The sequence below is a fragment of the Phodopus roborovskii genome, unplaced genomic scaffold (genome assembly GCF_943737965.1).
Source record: "Phodopus roborovskii unplaced genomic scaffold, PHOROB, whole genome shotgun sequence".
In the NCBI taxonomy this organism is placed as follows: domain Eukaryota; kingdom Metazoa; phylum Chordata; class Mammalia; order Rodentia; family Cricetidae; genus Phodopus; species Phodopus roborovskii.
This window is the reverse complement of record NW_026126434.1, coordinates 27,670,186-27,690,964: the sequence shown is the minus strand read 5'-3', so window position 1 is coordinate 27,690,964 and position 20,779 is coordinate 27,670,186. Positions and strand designations below refer to the sequence as shown.

Here is a 20,779-nt window from a genome sequence, read left to right as displayed (position 1 = left end):
CCCAAGCTGTAACTGAACTCTGGGTCTCCTGTCTTTCTGTCATTGCATGGAGCCTGAGCCCTTCCTTCCCCAGCCACCACCACACACAAAACCCCGGGTGAGGAACCCTCACCAAGGTTACTAGTGCTTCATTGCTGTAGTACTGACATCCAATCTGTTACCAGTCAGAGGACAGGACATCTAAGCCCATGCTGTGGGACTCCAAAGGCACAGGGTGACCCCACTGAAGAGTGAGTTGGAACACCAAGGCAGCCACAGCAGGACAGATACCAGGCACCTCATGGAGGACTGCTGTAGAGCCGACTACAGCTGTGTGGGAATGCTATAGGGATTGGGCTGCATCTTCTCACTCTGCTATGATGCTCTAATGAGCCCCCTGGCCCCTTCCTGTAATCTGAGAATGGAGCCAGGACACATGCATTTATCCTCTCCTGGGGTACCTAGTAGGCTCACATTTGCTCTTTGTTGTTTTGGAAGCTTTTGTTAGTTTGTTTTTGAAACAGAATTGTGCTTCATAGCCTGGGTGGCCCCAGACATATCACTGAGTTTCAGAACTTCCAAGTGAGGAGCTGTAGTGTGTGTCTCCATATCCTGCTTCCCATGTACTCTGGACACCACCAGCCCTGTGGAAGTAGAGACGCTGGGCATGGGATGACCCAGAACTAGCCTCAACAAGGTGTCATTGAAATCTAAAGGTCACCATGATATGGATGCATCCCAATCCCAGTGGGCATGGTGCCTGAAAACGTGAGGGACGTTAGCTAGGAGAGTCCTGCCCCTTGCTGGCCCTTGCTGCCCCCTCTCTCTCTCAGGCAACCCCTGCTGTTAATGTGCCCTTTGAGCTTCACATACAGCCTCTGATGTCCTCAAGGCCACCAGGTGCAGAGTGGACAGTATTCTGAGTTTCTTTTAGAGCCAAGGCCCAGGGAAGGGGAAGCAGCAACCCAAGTGCCAAACCTCCCTGTCCTGGGGAGCTACCTGCTTCCGCTCTTCCTCCAGTTGGCTTTCTTCTGCGTGGATAGAGCTCCTCATTGAGATCCTGCTAGGTGGCCTTCAAAGAAAACTCCTATCCCAAGCCTGCTGTGTCCTTTGTGCCCAGTCTGTCATCTTCACAGCTCTGTGAGGTGAGGATTGGCATCTTACTGGGAGTAGACACTCAGAGTTAACTGTCTCTCTCAGGGTAAGCTTGACCCTGTCTCCTTCCAAGTCAGGGCGGCCTTGCTGTCTCTTTTTGAGCTACCACTGGAAGCCTGGGAAGGTTCTGCGGCAAGAAAGGTTCTAAAGTGGCAAGCTGAGTGAAGGAGCCAGGGCTGCAGCTCTGAGGTTAGTGGGACAGCAGGGCAGGGCTAGAGCAACAAGCCAGCCCTGCAAAGCAGAAGGAGCAGGCAGGTGGAGCTCTCGCTCCGTTCTGCACCAGGGCCCTCTCTGCGGTCTGCAGCCGTTTGCATTTCCTGAAACCGGATCTTGGTGTCAGAGCCGCCCCTGGGCTGGGGCGGGCGCCTCAGCCATGGCCCTGCGCAAGGAGCTGCTCAAGTCCATCTGGTACGCCTTCACTGCTTTGGACGTGGAGAAGAGCGGCAAGGTCTCCAAGTCCCAACTCAAGGTGAGGGGCATCCTTGGGGCTTAGGGGAGGCTTAGTCACTTTTCCATTTCCCATCCACTGAGAATCAGACGTGGAAGCCTGGGCTGCTTGGCAGGCACCTTGCCATCTAGCAGCCCAGGCCCTGGCGGTGTGCTGGCACAGGGAAGGTAACAGAGCCAGCAGAGCTCAGTGGATGCTTCTCAGAGGCCTCAGACATGTGTCCCAGAGCCACTGTCCAGAACCGAGTATCCTGACTGGACAGTAGAGGTGGCATCATGGGATTCTGAGATTCAGCGGCCTGCCCCCTTCCCAGATTTCTAGTGGGCTCCCCAGAGTCATGCTTGGACACGTACCCTGCTCCTCCCTGTTGCTTCCTCGTGGCTTTGAAGAAAGACAGTTAGTTGGTGTTTGCTAGTCACTTCCTTTGGAGCCTCCTTCATTTGCAAAGCAAGCTGGCTACTGAAACAGTAATATAGGCCAGCTAAGGGGTCATGGCCAAAGTCTCCACAGTGTTGCTACACAGCTCACCGTCCTGCTCCACCTACCAGCACAGGAACAACAGGTTGGGAAATTCGCCTTATGCCTTGAGACTTCAGGCTGAGAGTAGGGGGAAGCCAGGAAAACCCCATCAGTGACCACCCCTGTCGTCTTAAACCATCTGGTCTGGACAGATCCAAGGAAACTTCATGGATAGGTGCTTTCTTCCTGGGGGAAAAACAAAGGCCTCTGCTGCTGTATGTTGGGGTAAGCCTCAAAGCAGCTCAACTCTCAGACCCTGCCTAGGGATCCATTCACTCCCTGCATACTTTAGTGCCCCACAGGAAACTAGGGGCCATGAGGCCCTACGAGGGGCCAAATGAGGCTAGGCTGTCTCTCTGTACATCTGCTTTCCCCTCAAAAGAGGGGCATATTTACAACTTCCATGGCCAAGACAGGACACCTGGGAGGTAAATGGGACAGAATAAATGCATCCCCTCTCCATCTCAACCCTGCCATTGCTGAAGTTGGGTCCTATGGACTTAGGTGCTCTAATTAGTCCTGTCCCTTCGCTGGATTTGTGAGCACCTAATGACTAATGCTCTGATTCTCCAGGAAGGAAAGTCCATTGCCACCTCTGGTCCCCTAGGGAGGCAGATTATTCCTTCCATCTGTGTAAGTCCAGCTCATGTCATCTAGTTGAGTTCTGCCCAAGAAAGGAAACTAGATCATCCGAACACCAGTCCTGCAGAACTGGGCCCCACACCCACCTTCATCCCACCCTTCTCCTTAGTACCCACCACATGGCTTCTTGCTCCCAAGATAGTATGTTCCACCCCTGTGACCTTTGACACCTGCCCAGGCTTTCTCTGTGCCTTTACACTGAGGGCAGAGCCCTCGGTAGTCCCCATTTTCTTGTGGCCTCCCCACTACAGCTCTCTGTGTGTTAGCCTCTGACTGGCTGGCCCTATTCTCACTCCCTAAGCAATGCCCACAGGTTGAGTTATTCCTGGGGAAGAGTCAGAGTGAGCTCGAACGGAGCCCATTTGCAGTAACATCTCTGGCCACACAGGATTAACAGTGAGTGTCACACCTGCCTGACAGGAAGCTTGTCCACTCTCAAACCTATCCCAAGAATCTCAGCCCATGAGTAGGTGGGACAGAAATGGCAGGGTCCCTACCTAGGAGGAGAGGGCTTCCCCCAGGCCCATAGTGATGGACACTGGACTGGGAGGAAGTAGTTTTAGTCCTGGGGGTGGGGGCAGAGACAGAGGCGTAATGGAGAAGTGGTCAGAGGAAGAAGTAGAGTGGCAGATAACACCAGCAGGGTACACCCTGGCTTCTGCAGACAGGGGATGGAGGAAGGTCCTGGGGTTAGCTGGTGATTGTAATACGGTTCCTAGCCTTTGTGCTCTCCAGGGGCGTGGGAGGCTGTCCCCAGCTCCCTAAGTCTGTGAGTCACCTCTTCTCCCACCTACCCCCACCCTCCGAAGTGCTCATAGAGGGCTGCCTTGACTAACCTGAGTACATCCCGCTGAGGCCAGAGGAGGAGGAAGGGCAGAGACAAGCCCAAGGGGTTGGATGTGGCAGCACACACTTGTGATTCCCAGCACTTGGGTTGAAGCAGGACATTCCAGAGAGTCAAAAAAAAAAAAAAAAAAAAAAAAAACCACCAATAAGCAAATGGAGAGTGGCTTTGTTTCCCCTGGAGAGTAGAAAGCTGGTGAGAGGACAGGCGTGACTATGATTTCCTCTGTGAATCCTCTTACTTACTTATTTAATTTAAATCTTACCTCTTTTACTCGTATGTGTGTATTGTATGTATGTACGTGTACACGTGTGTGCCACAGTATGCATGTGGAGGTCAGAGGACAGCTTGGGAAGTTGGGTCCCCTTCCACCAGGTGAGTCCCAGGCGTTGAACTTAGGTTGTCCTGCTGGGACAAGCACCTTTATCTACTGAGCCTTACCATAGTATCTTGCCTTTAATGCCAGCACTCAGCGTAGCCCAGCCTGGCCTCAAATTCACAAAGATCCTTCTGCCGCTGCCTCCTCCAAGTGCTGGGACTAACAGTGTGTGCCACTATGCCTGGCTGTGTCTTTTAGAAGGATGATGTAGAACCTACACAGAGGTCACACCTAGGATTCCAGCACTCAGAGGGCTCAGGCAAGAGAGTTGAGAAGAATTTGGGGTGAGTCTGGGCTACAATTTGAGTTGCTACTTCAAAAAATCAAACCAAACAAATAAAAAGAAAAATGAGTAGGGAAAAAAAAAAAAAAGAGTAGTCTGTGTGGGAGAGATTACTCCTGCTTCATGAGGTCACTGCCTGCTACTTTTATGGGTTCCTACCATATGTGCACCTCTGACCCCTGTCAGACAGAGGCCTGGGATATGAAGGCTAGGGACTGCAGTGCCAGCCCTTCTGAATTCTCGTGGTCAGTGTAGACATGATAGCCAATCTGTCCCTGGACCCCGGTCCCCAGGAAGAAGAGCTCTACCCCCCACACCTACAGAGGGAAGAGTGAATACACAGAACCTTCTAGGCCCAGGGCTGCTCACCCTGAGATCACGGGCTGAGGGGCCAGCAGGATTGTAAATGTGCTCTTTGAGGGAGTACAGATGTCAGCATATGAAAAATAGACACCTAGACCCCACCCCTTGGAAACTCTGAGTCAGTAGGTCAGGGCAGGGCAGGGCAGGGCAGGCCTTTCAGTTTCACCTGCTCCAATGGAGACCCTGAGGGTGTCAGAGATAGACCCTGGGCAAGAACTCCTCCGTTTCCTCACCTGTGAGTGAAGGATAAGAGTCCCTACCTCCTGGCCAGGGCTGATTGAGATCAGCAGTGAACTCCTGCTCATCAGTGCTCCACCCCTGCTGCTTCCTTTCTCGCCCCTCACCCCACCCCCAGTAGGAAAGTCTAGCAGTCTGTGGTCAGCCTCTCTGTGTGGAGGCCTGAGCACCACAAGAGCACCACCGCATGCAGCTGAAAGCTGACAGCCCACAGACACTAGGCTCTGCAGATTCTGTCACACATGAGGACCCCTGCTACAGACAGCTACACCAAGGAAGGGAACAGGCCTAGAGATGCAGCTTAGCAGACAGTGTGCAAGAGGCCCTGGGTTGAGTCTCCAGCACTGCCTAAACTACGAAGCATGGTAGAGAGCAAATGTAATCGAGGTTGAGTCTCCAGCACTGCCTAAACTACGAAGCATGGTAGAGAGCAAATGTAATCGAGGTACTTTGGTGGAAAAGGCAGGAGGATCAGGAGTTCAAAGTCATACAGAATGGGTGTGAGGCCAACCCAGAATTCCTGTCTCAAAACAAACAAACAAACAAACAAAAAACCAGGGATGGGCTGAAGAGATGGCTCAGTAGCAGACCCACCTGGTGGCTAACAATTCTCTGTAACTCTAGTTCCATAAACAGGCAAAATGGTGTCGGCCTGGGATCCCAGCAACAGGAAACTGAGGTAGAAGGATTGGGAAGCCAGCCTAAGCTACAGAGTGGGACCCTGTCTCAAATGTTCCCTCCATTTTTTTGTCATAAAGTCAGTATATGTTCCAGACTTAAACAACAACAACACACTGGTAGGCTGGCTCAGCAGGTAAAGGCACCTGCTGCCAAGCCTGGCGTCCTGAGGTTGATTCCCAGCACCCACCTTTGGAAGGAGAGGCCTGACTCTCCATAAGTTGTCCTCTGAGCTCCACACGGGTGCTGTTAAAATAACAGATTTAAAAACAAGGTGCACACTAACCACTGTTATTACTCTGCCCAGTTATTAAGTTGCTCTGTGAAATAGTTATGTGTGGTCCCTGTTTGTGTGTTTCTGGCTGTCACCCATTCCTCAAGGACAAGAACTCCTAAGCCAAACCCTTTCCCCAGAGCTCCGCTGATGTCTTCTCTGGATCTGTGTTGAATGTCTAAGTGATTCCTGAGAGCTGTGAGGTGTGTACCCCCACATAAATAAATAAATAAATAAATGGGCCGAGTGGACCACCTTTAATCCTAGCACTTAGAAGGCAGAGGCAGGTGGATCTCTGAGTTGTAGGTCAGCCTGGTTTACAGAGAGAGAGAGAGAGAGTTCCAGCATGGCCAGGGATACACAGAGAAAACCCTGTCTCAAACGCGCACACACACACACACACACACACACACACGCACGCACGCACGCACGCACGCACGCACGCACGCATGCACGCACGCACGCACGCACGCGCGCGCATGCTCCTTAGGGATGGCTTAGCTATTAAGAACACTAGCTGCTCTTCCAGAGGTCTAGGGCATGGTTCTCAGAACCTACAAGGTAACTCACAACTGTCTGTAACTCCAGCTCCAGGGAATCTGATGCCCTCTTCTGGCTTCCTTAGGCACAGCATGCACATGGTGCATAGACAGATGCAGGCAAAAATGCTCAAATTGTTTTTAAATCTTTAAATTTAAAGAGACATTGAGCCTAGAAAGCTTACACTGCTCTTGCAGAAGACCCAAGGTTGACTGTCAGCACCCAGATCAGATGGCTCATAGGCTGTAACTCCAGCTCCCAGGTACCTGATGTCTTCCTCTGAGAGCACCCACACTTGTGAGCACATACTCACACATAGGCACACACACAGCACATAATTAGAGGTAAAATAAATCTGCATTAAATGAAAACAAAGTATAAAACAAAAAAGAAAAAATGCTGAGGTAAAGGACACATCCAATTTAAAAGATTAAATGTTGTTATTATTGGTGGTGGTGGTTTTGTGTGTGTGTGTGTGTATGTGAGAGAGAGAGAGAGAGAGAGAGAGAGAGAGAGAGAGAGAGAGAGAGAGAGAAAGTACACACGTGCAGGTACCCTCAAGGCCAGAAGAGGCAATCAGACCTCCCGAATTACATGCAGTTGTGAGCTGCCTGGTGTGGATCCCTTGAACTGAACCCAGATCCTCTGAAGAGCAGCCAGTGCTCTTAACCATGAGCCACCTCAGCACTGGGCTGTGGAGACAGAAGGGTCACGAGTTCAAGGTTACCTTTGGTTACATAGTGCGCTCAACGCCAGTCTTGGCTACAGGAGACACACATAGATGACTGATTCGCACCATGGTGGTAGGTGTTTTTTTGTTTTGTTTTGTTTTGTTTTGTTTGTTTGTTTTGGCTTTTGAGACAGGGTTTCTCTGTGTAGTAGCCTTTGCTGTCCTGAAACTCCCTTGGTAGACCAAACTGTCCTTGAACTCACAGAGATCTGCCTGCCTCTGCCTCCTGAGTGCTGAGGTTAAAGTCATGCAACACCACCGCCTGGTGCATTGTTGAAATTTAAATTCTTTTTCTTTTAATTAAAAAAGCATCTGGGGCTGAGAAGATGACCCATGGGTAAAGATGTTTACTGACAAGCCTGCCAACATCTCCCACATGCTGGAGGGAAAGAACTGGGTCCTTAAAGTTGCCCTCTGACCTCCACATAGACGCCATGGCTTAAGCATTGCCCTGGCAACACATAATGAATAAATGCAATAAGAAATTTTAAATCACCTTAGCTAGTACATAGAGAGTGACAGGTATACAGCAGTGGCTTTTAACCCCCCTGTGAGACAGGGTCTCACTGTGTATCTATGGCTGACCAGGATGGGCTGGAACTCACAGAGATTCACCTGCCTCTGCCTCCTGAGTGTAGGGATTAAAATAGTGCCAAATTATGCCCCACCCAAAAGTGGTTATTTTTAAACACTCACACTGTCTGTGATTAGGCAGTGTAACAGAATTGCCCCAAAGCCACTTCTCCCCTTCTCTTCATTTCACCAAATCTTCTTGTTCAAACTTCAGCCCCTTTTTTTGGCATCATGAATCTGTTTAGCCAGTGCCTGCCCCACCCTGGCTGGCCACATGGCTACCATCGATCTTATTTCTCCATCTCATGAGACATTTCTCATGAGCTTTCTTTGAACCCTCCATAGCTCCTTCCCCTGTTCAGAGGGGCCCTCCCCAGATCAGACTCACCCAGGTGCGCATGGAAGCCTGAATACTGGGTCTTTGATTAGAAATGATCAAGTGGAGGCCCTGGAATGGGCCGGCCTCCCTGCAGGTAGCCTGGCATTTGTGGGAAGCACCTGGGTTTTGGGATCCCAAGCTCCCATTCGTTTACTCACTGAGTACTGGTTTATAGAAAGAAGCCACCAATTAGTAATAAAATAATAGGAAAGGCGAGCATCTTTCGGATCTGAATCCCAGCTCTGCCAGCTGAATGGGACCTCAAGATTTCTTCGTGTGTCGGCCAGGAACATGGAAGTCGCTGTGGGGGTGCTATGAATGACTGAATGTATGATTTAATGACAGAAAGTGAAGAGTGTGCTCTTGTGTGACGGATTGGACAGTGCCCTGAGAGGACTCAGCCATAGCAGGGTAGGGAAGAATGAACAGGCAAGGCAGAATCAGCCCTTTAGTCAAGGTCTGGTTGGGTGCAAGAAAGCAAACTGTCGCTCTGTCCAAGGTGCTGTCCCACAACCTGTACACGGTCCTGCACATCCCCCATGACCCCGTGGCCCTGGAGGAGCACTTCCGGGATGATGACGATGGCCCCGTGTCCAGTCAAGGCTACATGCCCTACCTCAACAAGTACATCCTAGACAAGGTGGGGCCTAGCTTGAGGGACACATCCCTTCCCCAGAACCCTAGTACCTAACTTTCTACTCCAACTCTCCACTGACCCAGTAAACTCCTATTTCTGTCCATGATGCTCAACCCTGTCCCTCCATCTCCACTCACCACTCAGTCACCTGTCCTCTGTCTTAGCTTCCGTGCCTCCCTGCCAAAGCCTAACCTCCACCCTGTTCATCTCACTGCCTTTGCAGGTTCTCCTTGGCTGTCCTGTCCCCTGGGGTCCCTCTCCTTTCTCCCATGGCTGAGAGACTAGTTTCTCTGTTGCCAGGGAAATTAGGGGGAGAAGGTGGGAGATATTGGTAAAGTGCCTAAACCAGTTTAAGTTCAGTCTTGGGCTTGGCAGAAGCGGGTTTTATAGCTAAACTGAAGAAGCTGGGCTGGAACAGGGATGAGGCTGCCGGCTGACTTGCAGGCCTCGTGGCAGGTGGAGGAGGGGGCTTTCGTTAAAGAGCACTTCGATGAGTTGTGCTGGACGCTGACGGCCAAAAAGAACTATCGGGCAGATAGCAATGGAAACAGCCTGCTCTCCGATCAGGATGCCTTCCGACTCTGGTGTCTCTTCAACTTCCTGTCCGAGGACAAGTACCCACTGATCATGGTTCCCGATGAGGTAAGGGGGACCTCAGACCCAGGGAGTGATTGCCCCTGGCAAAGCCATGAAGGAGGACAGGTTGTATTTGTGCCTTCCCATATCCCTTTCTTTGCCTTCACCCCATGCCGGTTTAGCCCCACCCGGCTGTCTCTGGATACTAAGGACTGCCCACATCGTATAACCTGTGCCTTTGTCTAGGAGAAGCAAAACTACATTTCCATCAGGGTTCTGTAAGGAGAAACCCGAGCCACAAATGTTTGTGTTCTGCATCAGTACAAGTGCCCAGCACACTGATGAGCTTTAAAAGAGATCATTCGGACTAAAAGCAGGGTTCTTAGGTGGAGTGGTACTCTAGGAAGGTGCTTTGTTAAGAGGGCCACTGCTCTCAAGGACAGGAAGTAACTCTCTGGTTATGAAAAGTGGACAACCAAGTCCGGCCTTGGCCTCACAGGGTTTCTTTTCTTTCTCTTTTTAACTGGAGAGCCAGGCAGACTCCAAAGATTCAGGGCATGCTGGGGAAAGAGGCTTGGAGTCTGGGTCCTTCTAAACCGCCTGCCCGTGGAGACCCAGTGATCCCCAGCATGACATCCCTAAAGAGAGTCTCTCAAGACTGCTGGGGCTAGTGTGGGCACTCTAATCAGGTCCCTGCCAACTGGGGCAAGGTGGCTGGCCCCTCAGAGAATGCAAAAGCTCTCTCTGCTGTGAGAACAAAGTGCAGCAGGATGGACCCCAACCACCACTTCCTGTTCCTCTGCCATGGGTTTCCTGTCCCTGCCCTGCTTACCTCCAGCCCTATTTCTATTGCTGAGACCCACGAGGGAAGGGTCTCAAGGGCTGGGGATTGGCTTTGGAGCCGGAAACACAAATGGAGTGCTGACTGCCTCCCACTTGCTATGTGACTTGAAGTAAGTCACTTTCCACATTGTCCCTTGGTATTTGTCATATGCAAAGTTGAGGGCATTGGGTTCTTTTTTTTGTTTTGTTTTATTTTGTTTTTTTGAGACAGGGTTTTTCTGTATAGCCCTGGCTATCATGGAACTCAATCTATACACCAGGCTGGCCTGGAACTTACAGAGATCTGCCTGCCTCTGTCTCTGGAGCCCTGGGATTAAAGATGCTCACCACTGCCCCTACTTTTGTTTTATGACAGAGAGGAGCTGGTCTTAGGATGGGGAAGAGGAAGGCTTTCTGGGGTGTGGTTAGGGTTCTGGGGGTTCCTGCTCAAATCTCTCTCCTGGTTTCCACCTGTACGTGACCTTCCCATACCCTTCTTCCTTGCCCTTGGTCCAGGCTCCTCTGGAGGTGCTGCTGATGTCCCTGGTCTCCCTCTCCCCTCCAGGTTGAGTATCTGCTAAAGAAGCTCCTGGGCAGCATGAGCTTAGAGATGGGCTTGGGCGAGTTGGAGGAGCTGCTGGCCCAGGAGGCTCAAACTGCCCAGACCTCTGGGGGGCTCAGCGTATGGCAGTTCCTAGAGCTCTTCAACTCTGGCCGTTGCCTTCGGGGTGTGGGTCGGGACTCTCTCAGCATGGCCATCCAAGAAGTCTACCAGGAGCTCATCCAAGATGTCCTGAAACAGGTCAGCCTGAGAGGACCATTGGGAGGGGGTGATGGAGATCTAGAGGGACATCAGGAGGGGTGATAGAGACCTAGAGGACCATTGAGAAAGGGTGATGGAGACCTAGAGGATTATCAGAAGGGGGTGTTGGAGATAGAGGATCATTGGGAGAGGGTGGTGAAGATCTAGAGGACCATCGGGAGGGGGTGATGGAGACCTAGAAGATCATCGGGAGGGGTGATAGAGACCTAGAGGGACATCAGGAAGGATGATGGAGACCTAGAGGACCATTGGGAGGGGGTAATGGAAATCTAGGAGGCCTCTCTGACTTGCCTCTGGCTGCAGGGCTATCTGTGGAAGAGAGGGCACCTGAGGAGGAACTGGGCGGAGCGCTGGTTCCAGCTGCAGCCCAGCTGCCTCTGCTACTTTGGGAGTGAAGAATGCAAGGAGAAAAGAGGGACCATCCCGTTGGATGCTCAGTGCTGTGTGGAGGTGAGGGCATGGTCTGTAGACAAGGGGTCAGGGACAAGGGTGGGGGAAAGAGGAATCTGGTTGTAGTGTTCTGCTTACATTAGGTTAGTGTAGCTCAAACACACCTGGCTGCCGTGTGGCCATCCTCACCCATGTCAGCACTCTCCTCCCTCTTGTAGTGTATGTGGTCAAACCCAGACTCTAGCATGATGGGCGGGTGTTCCACCATACCACCCCAGTGTCAGCGCTTTAAAAAGCCTAAAACCGCCAACCAGACACGGAAGTCATTGGTGGATTGTTAAACTTCGATAGCAATTTCAGAGGACATGATTCATATCTACACTTCACAGCAAATCTTTCCATTTTTTTCTTCCTGTGAGACAGGGTTTCTTGTAGTCTAGTATGGCCTTGAACTTATTTATATAGTCAAAACTGACTTTGAATTCCTAATTCTCTTGCTTCTTCTACTTCTCAAATACTTTGTGTGTGTGTGTGTGTGTGTGTGTGTGTGTGTGTGTGTACATGTTCTTGTGGGTGCACATGCACATTTGTTTGTAGGTGTGCATGCACATATATATATATATATACATATATATATATATATATATATATATCAATGTTTAAACTAGGGTGTCATTCCTTAGAAGCTATTCACCTTGTTTTTTGTTTCTGTGGATTTGTGTGTGTGTGTGTGTGTGTGTGTGTGTGTGTGTAGGCTAGAAGCCATCCTTTGATGTTATTTCTTCAAGAGCCATTCCTTATTTTTTGAGATAGAATCTTGTAGTAGGCTTTCTCTGGGCCACCAACCAGCTCCCAAATAAAGACATGGAGACTTACTATTAGTTATGAATGTGCAGCCTTATCTTATTCTTGTCCTACCAGCTCTTATAACTTAATTTAGCACGTTTCTCTTCATCTACATTTTGACTCAGGGCTTTTTCTTTCGTTCTTTCTGTCCTACTTTCCCTGCTTCTTCTGTGTCTGGATGGCTGGCAGCTGTCTGGATGGCTGGCCTCGGGTGCCTCCCTCTCTTTCTCCCTTGTTCTCTCCTCTCAAGCCTACATTCCTTCTCCTACTTATTCTCTCTGCCCACCAGCTCTACCTATCCCTCTACTGCCTAGCTATTAGCCATTCAGCTTTTTATTAGATCAATCAGGTACCTTAGGCAGACAAGGTGAAACAGTCATACATCTTTACATAATTAAACAAATGTAACACTTCTTCACACAGTTGAAGTAATATTCCAGAGTAGAGTCTCTCACACTGAAACCTGCAATTCACTGGTTCAGATAGGCTGGTCAGCCAGAGAGATCCAGAGACTCTCACCTCTCTGCCTCCTTAGCACTGGAATTTTTGCAGGGGGGTTTGAGGCAGGGTTTCTCTGTGTTGTTTTGGATCCTGTCCTATACTCACTCTGTAGACCAGGCTGGCCTCTAACTCACAGAGGTCCACTTGCCTCTGCCTCCTGAGTGCTGGGAATAAAGGTGTGCACCACCACTACCCAGCCAAGTACTGGAAATATGGCATCATCATGCCCAGCTTTTTAACCTAGTGCTGGGCTAGAACTCAGGAACTCATGCTGGCACAACAAGCACTTTACTGAGTTACCACCCAGTTCTACCAACCTCATTTTGTTTGTTTGTTTTTAAGACAGACTTTTTTACTGACTTGGATCTTGCCATGTAGGGCAGGCTGGTAGCCATCACGCTCTGGAAGCTGCCTGTCTCTACCTCCTCGGTGCTAGTATAAAGCATGTACCTTTATACCCAGTTTTGATGACATCACACCTAGCTTCCTATGTGGGCTCTAGGGATTGTACTGAGGTCATTTTATAGTTGAGGACACCATACAATTTGTTTTGATCATGTTTACCTCCCATTCCCCAACTCTCCCACAGTCCACCCCTCTCCTTTCCCCCCTACACAGGCAATTTTTGATCTTTCAAGGTAATTTGTGCTGCCCAAATGTTCTTGGATCCTGGAGAGTGGTTGACTTACCAAGGGCTATACTCTTAAAGAAAGCTAACTCTTCCTCTTCCAACAGCTAACAATTGTCATTAGCTCTGCTGCTTGGGTCATATAGTGTGCCCAACTGCCCTGTCCTTGCTGGATTGGGTCTGGCTTGGGCTTGCACAGGTTTTGTTCATGGTGCCGAAATTGCTGTGAGTTCATGCGTGCAGCTGTCCTGCCATGGCCAGAAGATAGTGTTTCTTTGTAGCCCTCAGCTGCCTCTGGCTCTTATAGTCTTTCCACTCTCTTCCATAATGATCGCTGAGCCTTGGGAGGGAGTTTGCAGTATGTATGTTTTCCTTAGGGGTGAGCATTGTGCAATCTCTTACTTGGCAGGTCATGGACCACTGCATTTATCACCATCTACTGTGTGTGAACAGTGGCTTCTCAAATGAGGCAAGCAAGATGCATTGGTCTAAGGGGGATGAGTCTTTAGGAGTAGTTTAATACTCTCTCAGTCTAGCAGTTTAATCATAGGGGTTCTCCTTTAGGGCCTATGACCTATCTAGCCATAGGTCACTAAATAATGGTGTCAGGTGTGGGTTTCATCCTGTGAAGTGGAACTTTGATCTAATCAGAAAGTGGCTGGTTACTCCCATGATGTTTATGACACTGCTGCACCAGTGGCCATGTCATTCCAGGCCAGTCATTATTGTGACAGAGCATGAGTCACAGCTGAGCATGAATGATGACTTTCCTCCAGTACCATGCACCTTCCGGCACTATGAAAACTAACCAGTAGAGACACAGCTTCCAAATCCACACTTCCGGCTTGATTTTGCCACATTCTGAGACTCAAACATTAGGTGCCATCGGCGATAGGGTCTTATTGTCAAGTTCTGAAGCATAATTCCAATAGCCTGTAACGTTTGGGGATCTATAGGACCTCATGGGCCAACAACCCCAAAAGTAGCCCATACCTGTCACTGGGTTTTTAATTTTTTTTTTCATTTAATCTTATGTGTATGTATACCTGAGTGTGTGTGTATATGCACCAGTTGTGTTCAAGAACCTGAGGTGGTACGAAGAGTCAGGTCTACCGGGACTACAGTTAATGACAGTTGTGAGCCGTCATGTGAGTTCTGGGAACAGAACCCACATCCTCTGCATGAGCAGTAAGCAAGCACTCTTTACTGCTGAGCCATTGGTCCAGCCCTTGGCAGGGACATATTGCTATTGGATATGTTTTCATTTCTCTTTGATACATACATATATAGGAATAGAATAACTGGGCCATATGAAAATTCTAACTTTTGAGGAAATGCTGACTTTTTGACAATTGTGTCATCTGATACATTTCCTTGTTGGTTTACATTAAAGATTTATTAAGGGCTCCCAGCATTCAGGCGACAGGCAGGGAAGATTGGCGGTAGAGGCTAACCTGAGCTATATATCAAAACCTTGTCTAGAAAGAAAAGAATAATCAGTTACCCAAGGCTTTATCCATTTTATTTCATAAACGGACAGGATGTGGACAAGCCTCTGGACATCTTGGAGCCAGTGTCTTTGAAGTGACGCCTGATAGGAATATATCACTGTAGATAAATGTTGTATAGAAAACACCAGTGCAAGGTGGGTGTTGGTGGCACATGCCTTTAATCCCAGCACTCAGGAGGCAGAGGCAGGTGGATCTCTCTGAGTTCAAGGCCAGCCTGGCCTACATAATGAGTTACAGGACAACTAAGACTAAATAGACCCTGTCTCGAAAACAAAACAACAACAAAAAAACAAAAACAAAAAAGAAAGGCAGCACTACTGCAGACAGCTGTTATTTTCCCACAGAGCATAAACTTAGCAGAGGCAAGGGTGCCAGACACAACTCTGTATCATCAGTACCCTGAAACCCTTAAAGAACACATGACATTCAAGAGACTGGGTGGAAACCAGGAACGATACCAAGACGAAAACGACTCCAGCTAGCCTTCAAAAGTCAAAAACTAGGACTGTGGGTACATAGGCACCCCGGTAACTAACCATCCACCCCAGACCATGCATACTCCTGGCAGGGTGGGGAAGGTCCTAGAGAAGATGGTCAGCCAGGAGGAGCAGGGGGCTGGAGCTGGGGCACTGCTGGGGCATATGTGGCCCCCATCTCAGTGAAGTCATGTGGCCTGGGCCATCCACCCCTCTCCTAGGTGCTTCAGGACCGCGAAGGAAAGCGCTGCATGTTTTGTGTGAAGACAGCTAGTCGCACATACGAGATGAGTGCCTCAGACACGCGCCAGCGCCAGGAGTGGACAGCTGGTGAGTGCCAGCCTTGATCTAGCTGGGCCTCAGTCACTTCATCCGAATGACCCTTGGAACCCTTCGGCCGTGGTGGTCTAGTTCTGGGCTTATTTGGTCCCACTCGGTCCCTAGCAATCCAGACCGCAATCCGGCTTCAGGCTGAGGGGAAGACGTCGCTGCACAAGGACCTGAAGCAGAAACGGCGGGAGCAGCGCGAGCAGCGCGAGCGGCGCCGGGCAGCCAAGGAGGAGGAACTGCTGCGGCTGCAGCAGCTGCAGGAGGAGAAAGAGAGGAAGCTGCAGGAGCTGGAGCTGCTGCAGGAGGCGCAACGGCAGGCTGAGCGCCTGCTTCAGGAGGAGGAAGAGCGCCGCCGTAGCCAGCACCGGGAGCTGCAGCAGGCTCTGGAGGGCCAGCTGCGGGAGGCGGAGCAGGTGAGGCATCCAGAGGGCGGGGCAGGGCTTAGGCAGAGGGAGGATTCTGAGGACGGAGTCCTGGGGGGGAGGGGGTGGAGAGTGACAGGAAGAGGATCAGGGCTGGTACACGGCCTAGGCATACGGTGTAGTCTACTGTCTGCAGGATGCTATGGGAGGGGCTTACATAGGTTGGAGCCCATAGGCCAATGGACGTACAGAGGGTAGATGCTGAATGATGCTGTGGGCGGGGCCTGGACAGAGGGTGGAGCCCGTAGGATGAAGGATGTTGTGGGCGTGACCTAATGGATCATGGGGTGGGGCCGTAATAGGTTGTGGAGCCTGGGGCAAACCCCTAGTGTAAAATGGGACTTAGTTCAGAAACCTTTTCCAGGGGCAGGACTTGGGCCGAAAAAGCTGCTTGAGATGGTGATTGCAAATAGTTTGGAGCGAAGTCAATCTAGACTTGAACTACATTTTAACAAAACCAGTTTGGGAACTACAGACTGGGGTTAGTATGGAGGACGCATGAGGAGGGCAGAGTAATAACGTGCAAAAACAACTGAATTTATAATTTGAGTAAACTCAGTGCTAGGCCATCGAGCTGGTTGAGCCGGGTAAAGGTGCTTCCCGCACAAACCCAAGCATCCTGAATTCTACTACTGGAACCCCCTAAAGATAGGCAGAGGAAACCGGCTCCACAAGGTTGCCCGCTGACCGCCATAGGCACGCTGAGGCATGTATGCCCATTACACCTTCACCTTAAAATCTGTGTGAGCCTAGCACGCACTAAATCTCTCTGTATCCATAACTAGAACTCTGTTGATGGAGCTGGGATGAGGGTTCGGAGCAGTGTTACTTGTAAGGAGTTCGAGGAAGCCAGGCAGGGTGTCTTGTGCCTGTAATCTTGGTGCTGAAGAGTTGGAGGCAGGAATATCAAGGTTATCCTTACAACATAGAGAGCTTGAGGCTAGTCAGAACCTTCTGAGATCCTGTCTCAAAGAACCAAGCAGGCTGGAGTGATGGCCCCGCAGTTAAAAACATTGGCTGATTTTGCAGAAGACCAGCTTGGGCTCCCAGTACCCACAGAACAGTTAGAAGCCGCCAGTGGATCCCACACCTTCTTCTGGCCTCTATGAGCACTGCTCACATGTAGTGACCAGCATATATGCAGCTAAAACACTCATGCACATGAATAAAAACTTTTAAATAATAAAAGAAAAGAGTTCGATAACTTTTGGTTGTCATAATAACTGTAGTCCCTGGCACCCATCATAATATTACAATTGTTAGGGCAGACACTAGGAAGGGATTGCCTTAATTTAATATGTTGTTTTATTGTAATATAACATTATGATGTTTAATTACATGTAATTATAGTTGGTGTTGTTTTGTGTGAGGTGCTGGATAGCAAACATAGGGCCATGGGCACACTAGGCAAGCCGTCTGCTGCTGAGCTGCAGTCACACAAGCGTCTAATTATTTCTACCTCCCGTGCGAGGAAAGAGTAATTTGAGGCCCCAGGCTCTTTGACAGGTCAGATCAGGGAACCGCAACTAAAGACCCCCTCCCCATACGCACAGCTAGGCAGAGCCTGGGAAAGGCAGTAGCCTGTCGGTCTCCTCAGGTCTCCTCCGATGTCGCACTGACTGGCTCTGCGCTCCCCATAGGCCCGGGCCTCTATGCAGGCTGAGATGGAGTTAAAGAAGGAAGAGGCGGCCCGGCAACGGCAGCGCATCGCGGAGCTGGAGGAGATGCAGGAGCGGCTGCAGGAAGCCCTGCAACTGGAGGTGAAAGCTAGGCGGGATGAGGAGGCCGTGCGCCTAGCCCAGACCAGGTAGGCGCAAGGACGGGTTCCCCTTCCCGCCAGCGCCTGCACTGACGGTGTTTCATTCCCCCCTACCCCATCCCCGCCACGGCTCTGAGAGGTCCCTGTGCACTCCCGCAGACTGCTGGAAGAGGAGGAGGAGAAGCTAAAGCAGCTGATGCATCTGAAGGAGGAGCAAGAGCGCTACATCGAGCGAGCTCAGCAGGAGAAGCAGGAGCTGCAGCAGGAGATGGCGCTACAGAGCCGTTCCCTGCAGAACGCCCAGCAGCAGTTGGAGGAGGTGCGGCAGAACCGGCAGAGGGCGGATGAGGACGTGGAGGTGAGACGCCAGCAGGAACCAGCAGAAGCTGGGGGGGCCAGTGTGTCACTGTGCCTGCCCCAGAGCCAAGCTACCTTTCATCAAATTCGCATTATCATCAGCTGCCTGTGTTACCGCCTACAGATTGCTTAACGTCTCTGAGTCTGAAGTCTCTCATTTGGGAAAGGAAACAGATAACTCTTGTTACCACAGTGAAACAAGCTAATACATGACATTTAGTATGTAAATACAGAACACACCCGTGGCTGTACTTGCCAGTAATATAATTAACCTGACAGACTTTCCCCCTCCTAGTCTTCTAAACCCTAGGTTTGTACACGCTCCTTGGAGCGTGAATCTCTGTAGATAAGGGTCCTAGGGTTGTTTTTTGGGTTTTTGTTTTGTTTTTAATGTTTTTTTTTTTACATCTTTTTTTCTTTTTTGGTTTTTCAAGACAGGGTTTCTCTGTATTGCTTTTGAGGTTGTCCCGGAACTCACTTTGTTGACCAGGCTGGCCTCGAACTCACAGAGATCCGCCTGCCTCTGCCTCCCTAGTGCTAGAATTAAAGGCATGAGCCACTGATTCTTTTTATGTGTGTGGATGCTTTGTCTGCATGTATGTCTTTATACCATGTGCATGCAGCGCTCACAGAGGCCAGAAGGTGTTAGTGTTGGATCCCCTGGGACTGGAGTTACAGAGAGTTGTGAGCCACCATGTGGGTGTCCAACCCTGTCCTCTAAAAGCTGCCCGTGCTCCTAATTGCCCAGCCATCTCTGCAGCCCAAAGATGTATTTTAGGATCTGGGAATGTGGCTTAGTTGGTAGAGTATTTGCCTGGCATTCACAAAGTCCTTGGCTCATCCCCCAGCACTGTTTATTTCTATCAGGCATTGTGGTTGTAATCTCAGCACTTAAGAGTTGGATAGGGAAGGATCAGAAGTTCAGTCATCACTAGCTACATAGTCTGAATATATGCATCCCTATCTCATAAAAGAAAATTAAACACATACATTCTTTTAAAGCTTTTACTAGGTGTGGTGACACAGGCCCTTAATCCCAGCACTCGGGAGGCAGAGGCAGGTGGATCTCTGAGTTTGAGGCCAGCCTGGTCTATAGAGAGAGTTTCAGGACAGGCTCCAAAGCTACACAGAAAAACCCTGTCTCCAAAAACCAGAAAAAAATGATTTATTTTATGTGATGTGTATGTGAACAACTTGCATGCAAGTGTTGAAGGCTAGAAGAAGGCATTGGATCCCATGGACGTTGAGTTATACAGATGGCGTGAGCTGCCACGTGTTTTTGGGGAACCAAATCTGGGTCCTCTGCAAGGGCAGCAAGTGCCTTTAACCACTGAGACATCTCTCCAGCTCTCTTCCCCCACCTTTTTTTGAGACAGGATCTCATGTAACCATACTGGCCTTTAACACATTAGGTAGCCAGGGCCATGACCACCTCCCTTTCTCTATATACCAAGTATGGATTTCAGACATGCACCACCATGGCCAGCCTTATATGAGTCTCCCAGGGAAATGTGGTCAGATTCTCAGGGGCTGACCCATTCCCACCACCTGCTTCACAGGCTGCCCAGAGGAAATTGCGCCAGGCCAGCACCAACGTGAAACACTGGAATGTCCAGATGAACAGGCTTATGCATCCAATTGAGCCAGGAGGTGAGCCTTCCCTGGCTTGGGATGGAGAAAGGGAGGCTTCTAGGTCTCCTGGACCACAAAGGTGGAGCTGAAGATACAATGTCTTCCCTCTCCTGGGGCTAAGGCAAGACCCTCACTTCTCCCACCCCAACTCATTCTCCTTCCTGTCCCCCTCCTTCTGCCAGATAAGCGACCGACCACCAGCAGCTCCTTCACCAGCTTCCAACCCTCTCCACTTGCCCGCCGGGACTCCTCTTTAAAACGCCTGACTCGCTGGGGTTCCCAAGGCAACAGAACCCTTTCAGCCAACAGTGGTGAACAGAAGTCCCTCAATGGTGGGAACAAGACTCCCATCCTGGCTTCTGCCTCTCAGGAAGATAAACTGGATCCAGCACCAGAAAATTAGCCTCTGATGACCCCTTGTTCTTCTGACGCTGTGTCTACTAGGACCTGGCTACGGCAGGCCTGTGGGCAACTCCAGCCTCTGCGTAAGGTCCTGGGGCTACAGGCACAGGCCTGATGACCAGAAGCCTGTCCAAGATAGGATGTGGTTGTCATTGTCACCAGGCCACAACCATAGAGGCTGTCTAGGGTGTCACTACTTGAGAATATGGTTCTGTGCTTCAGCCTCAAGGACCCTGTGACCAGGGCTGGGAAAGAAACTGAACAATTAAGACAAAGGTCATCTGCCCCCAAAGGCCATCTGCCCTTCCCCTACAGACTACCACCAAGTCTTGGAGGCATACTTCCAAATAAAACAGCTCACACCTGCCCACTGCTCCTGCCCCTCCCTCCCTCCTTTCCTCCCTCCCCCTATTTCTCCCTCAAGTTCAAGTTCAAGGTCCCAGAGGCAGCAGGTATGTTGAGGTGGTTAGGAGTATGGACTGTGGGTTGATGGCTCTGCCATTTTCTAGTGGGTGAACTTCACTCCCCATCTGGTCAGTGGAGATGGTGGTCATAGTCCCTGATGGAGAGGGCCTGTAGGAGCAGGAACTCACACTTGGCATCATCATTAGTATTATATGAAGTGTTTATTGAGCATTTATTGT

At 50.2% G+C, this 20,779-nt stretch overlaps 1 protein-coding gene across 2 annotated transcripts; it reads left to right on the top strand.

Annotated features, from left to right (window-relative positions):
* The first annotated feature begins 1,444 nt into the window (after positions 1-1,444).
* Def6 (DEF6 guanine nucleotide exchange factor) lies at positions 1,445-20,502 on the top strand. 2 transcript variants are annotated; one of them, XM_051187135.1, is made up of 11 exons: positions 1,445-1,603; positions 8,523-8,663; positions 9,117-9,302; positions 10,624-10,860; positions 11,185-11,331; positions 15,455-15,563; positions 15,678-15,976; positions 17,626-17,792; positions 17,904-18,102; positions 19,661-19,751; positions 19,916-20,502. In XM_051187135.1, exons 1-11 carry the CDS (start codon positions 1,508-1,510, stop codon positions 20,134-20,136), a joined length of 1,893 nt encoding a protein of 630 aa, XP_051043092.1. In that variant the 5' UTR covers positions 1,445-1,507; the 3' UTR covers positions 20,137-20,502. The 2 variants fall into 2 exon arrangements, with proteins under 2 accessions (XP_051043092.1, XP_051043090.1); XM_051187133.1 differs by having other exon boundaries at positions 9,105-9,302.
* The last annotated feature ends 277 nt before the right edge of the window (positions 20,503-20,779 follow it).

Coding starts and splice junctions, on each gene's coding strand:
- Def6 (XM_051187133.1), top strand. CDS start 1,508: ATGGCCCTGCGCAAGGAGCTGCTCAAGTCCATCTGGTACGCCTTCACT. Junction 9,303..10,623: donor TGATCATGGTTCCCGATGAG/GTAAGGGGGACC, acceptor TCTCCCCTCCAG/GTTGAGTATCTGCTAAAGAA. Junction 18,103..19,660: donor GGGCGGATGAGGACGTGGAG/GTGAGACGCCAG, acceptor CCTGCTTCACAG/GCTGCCCAGAGGAAATTGCG.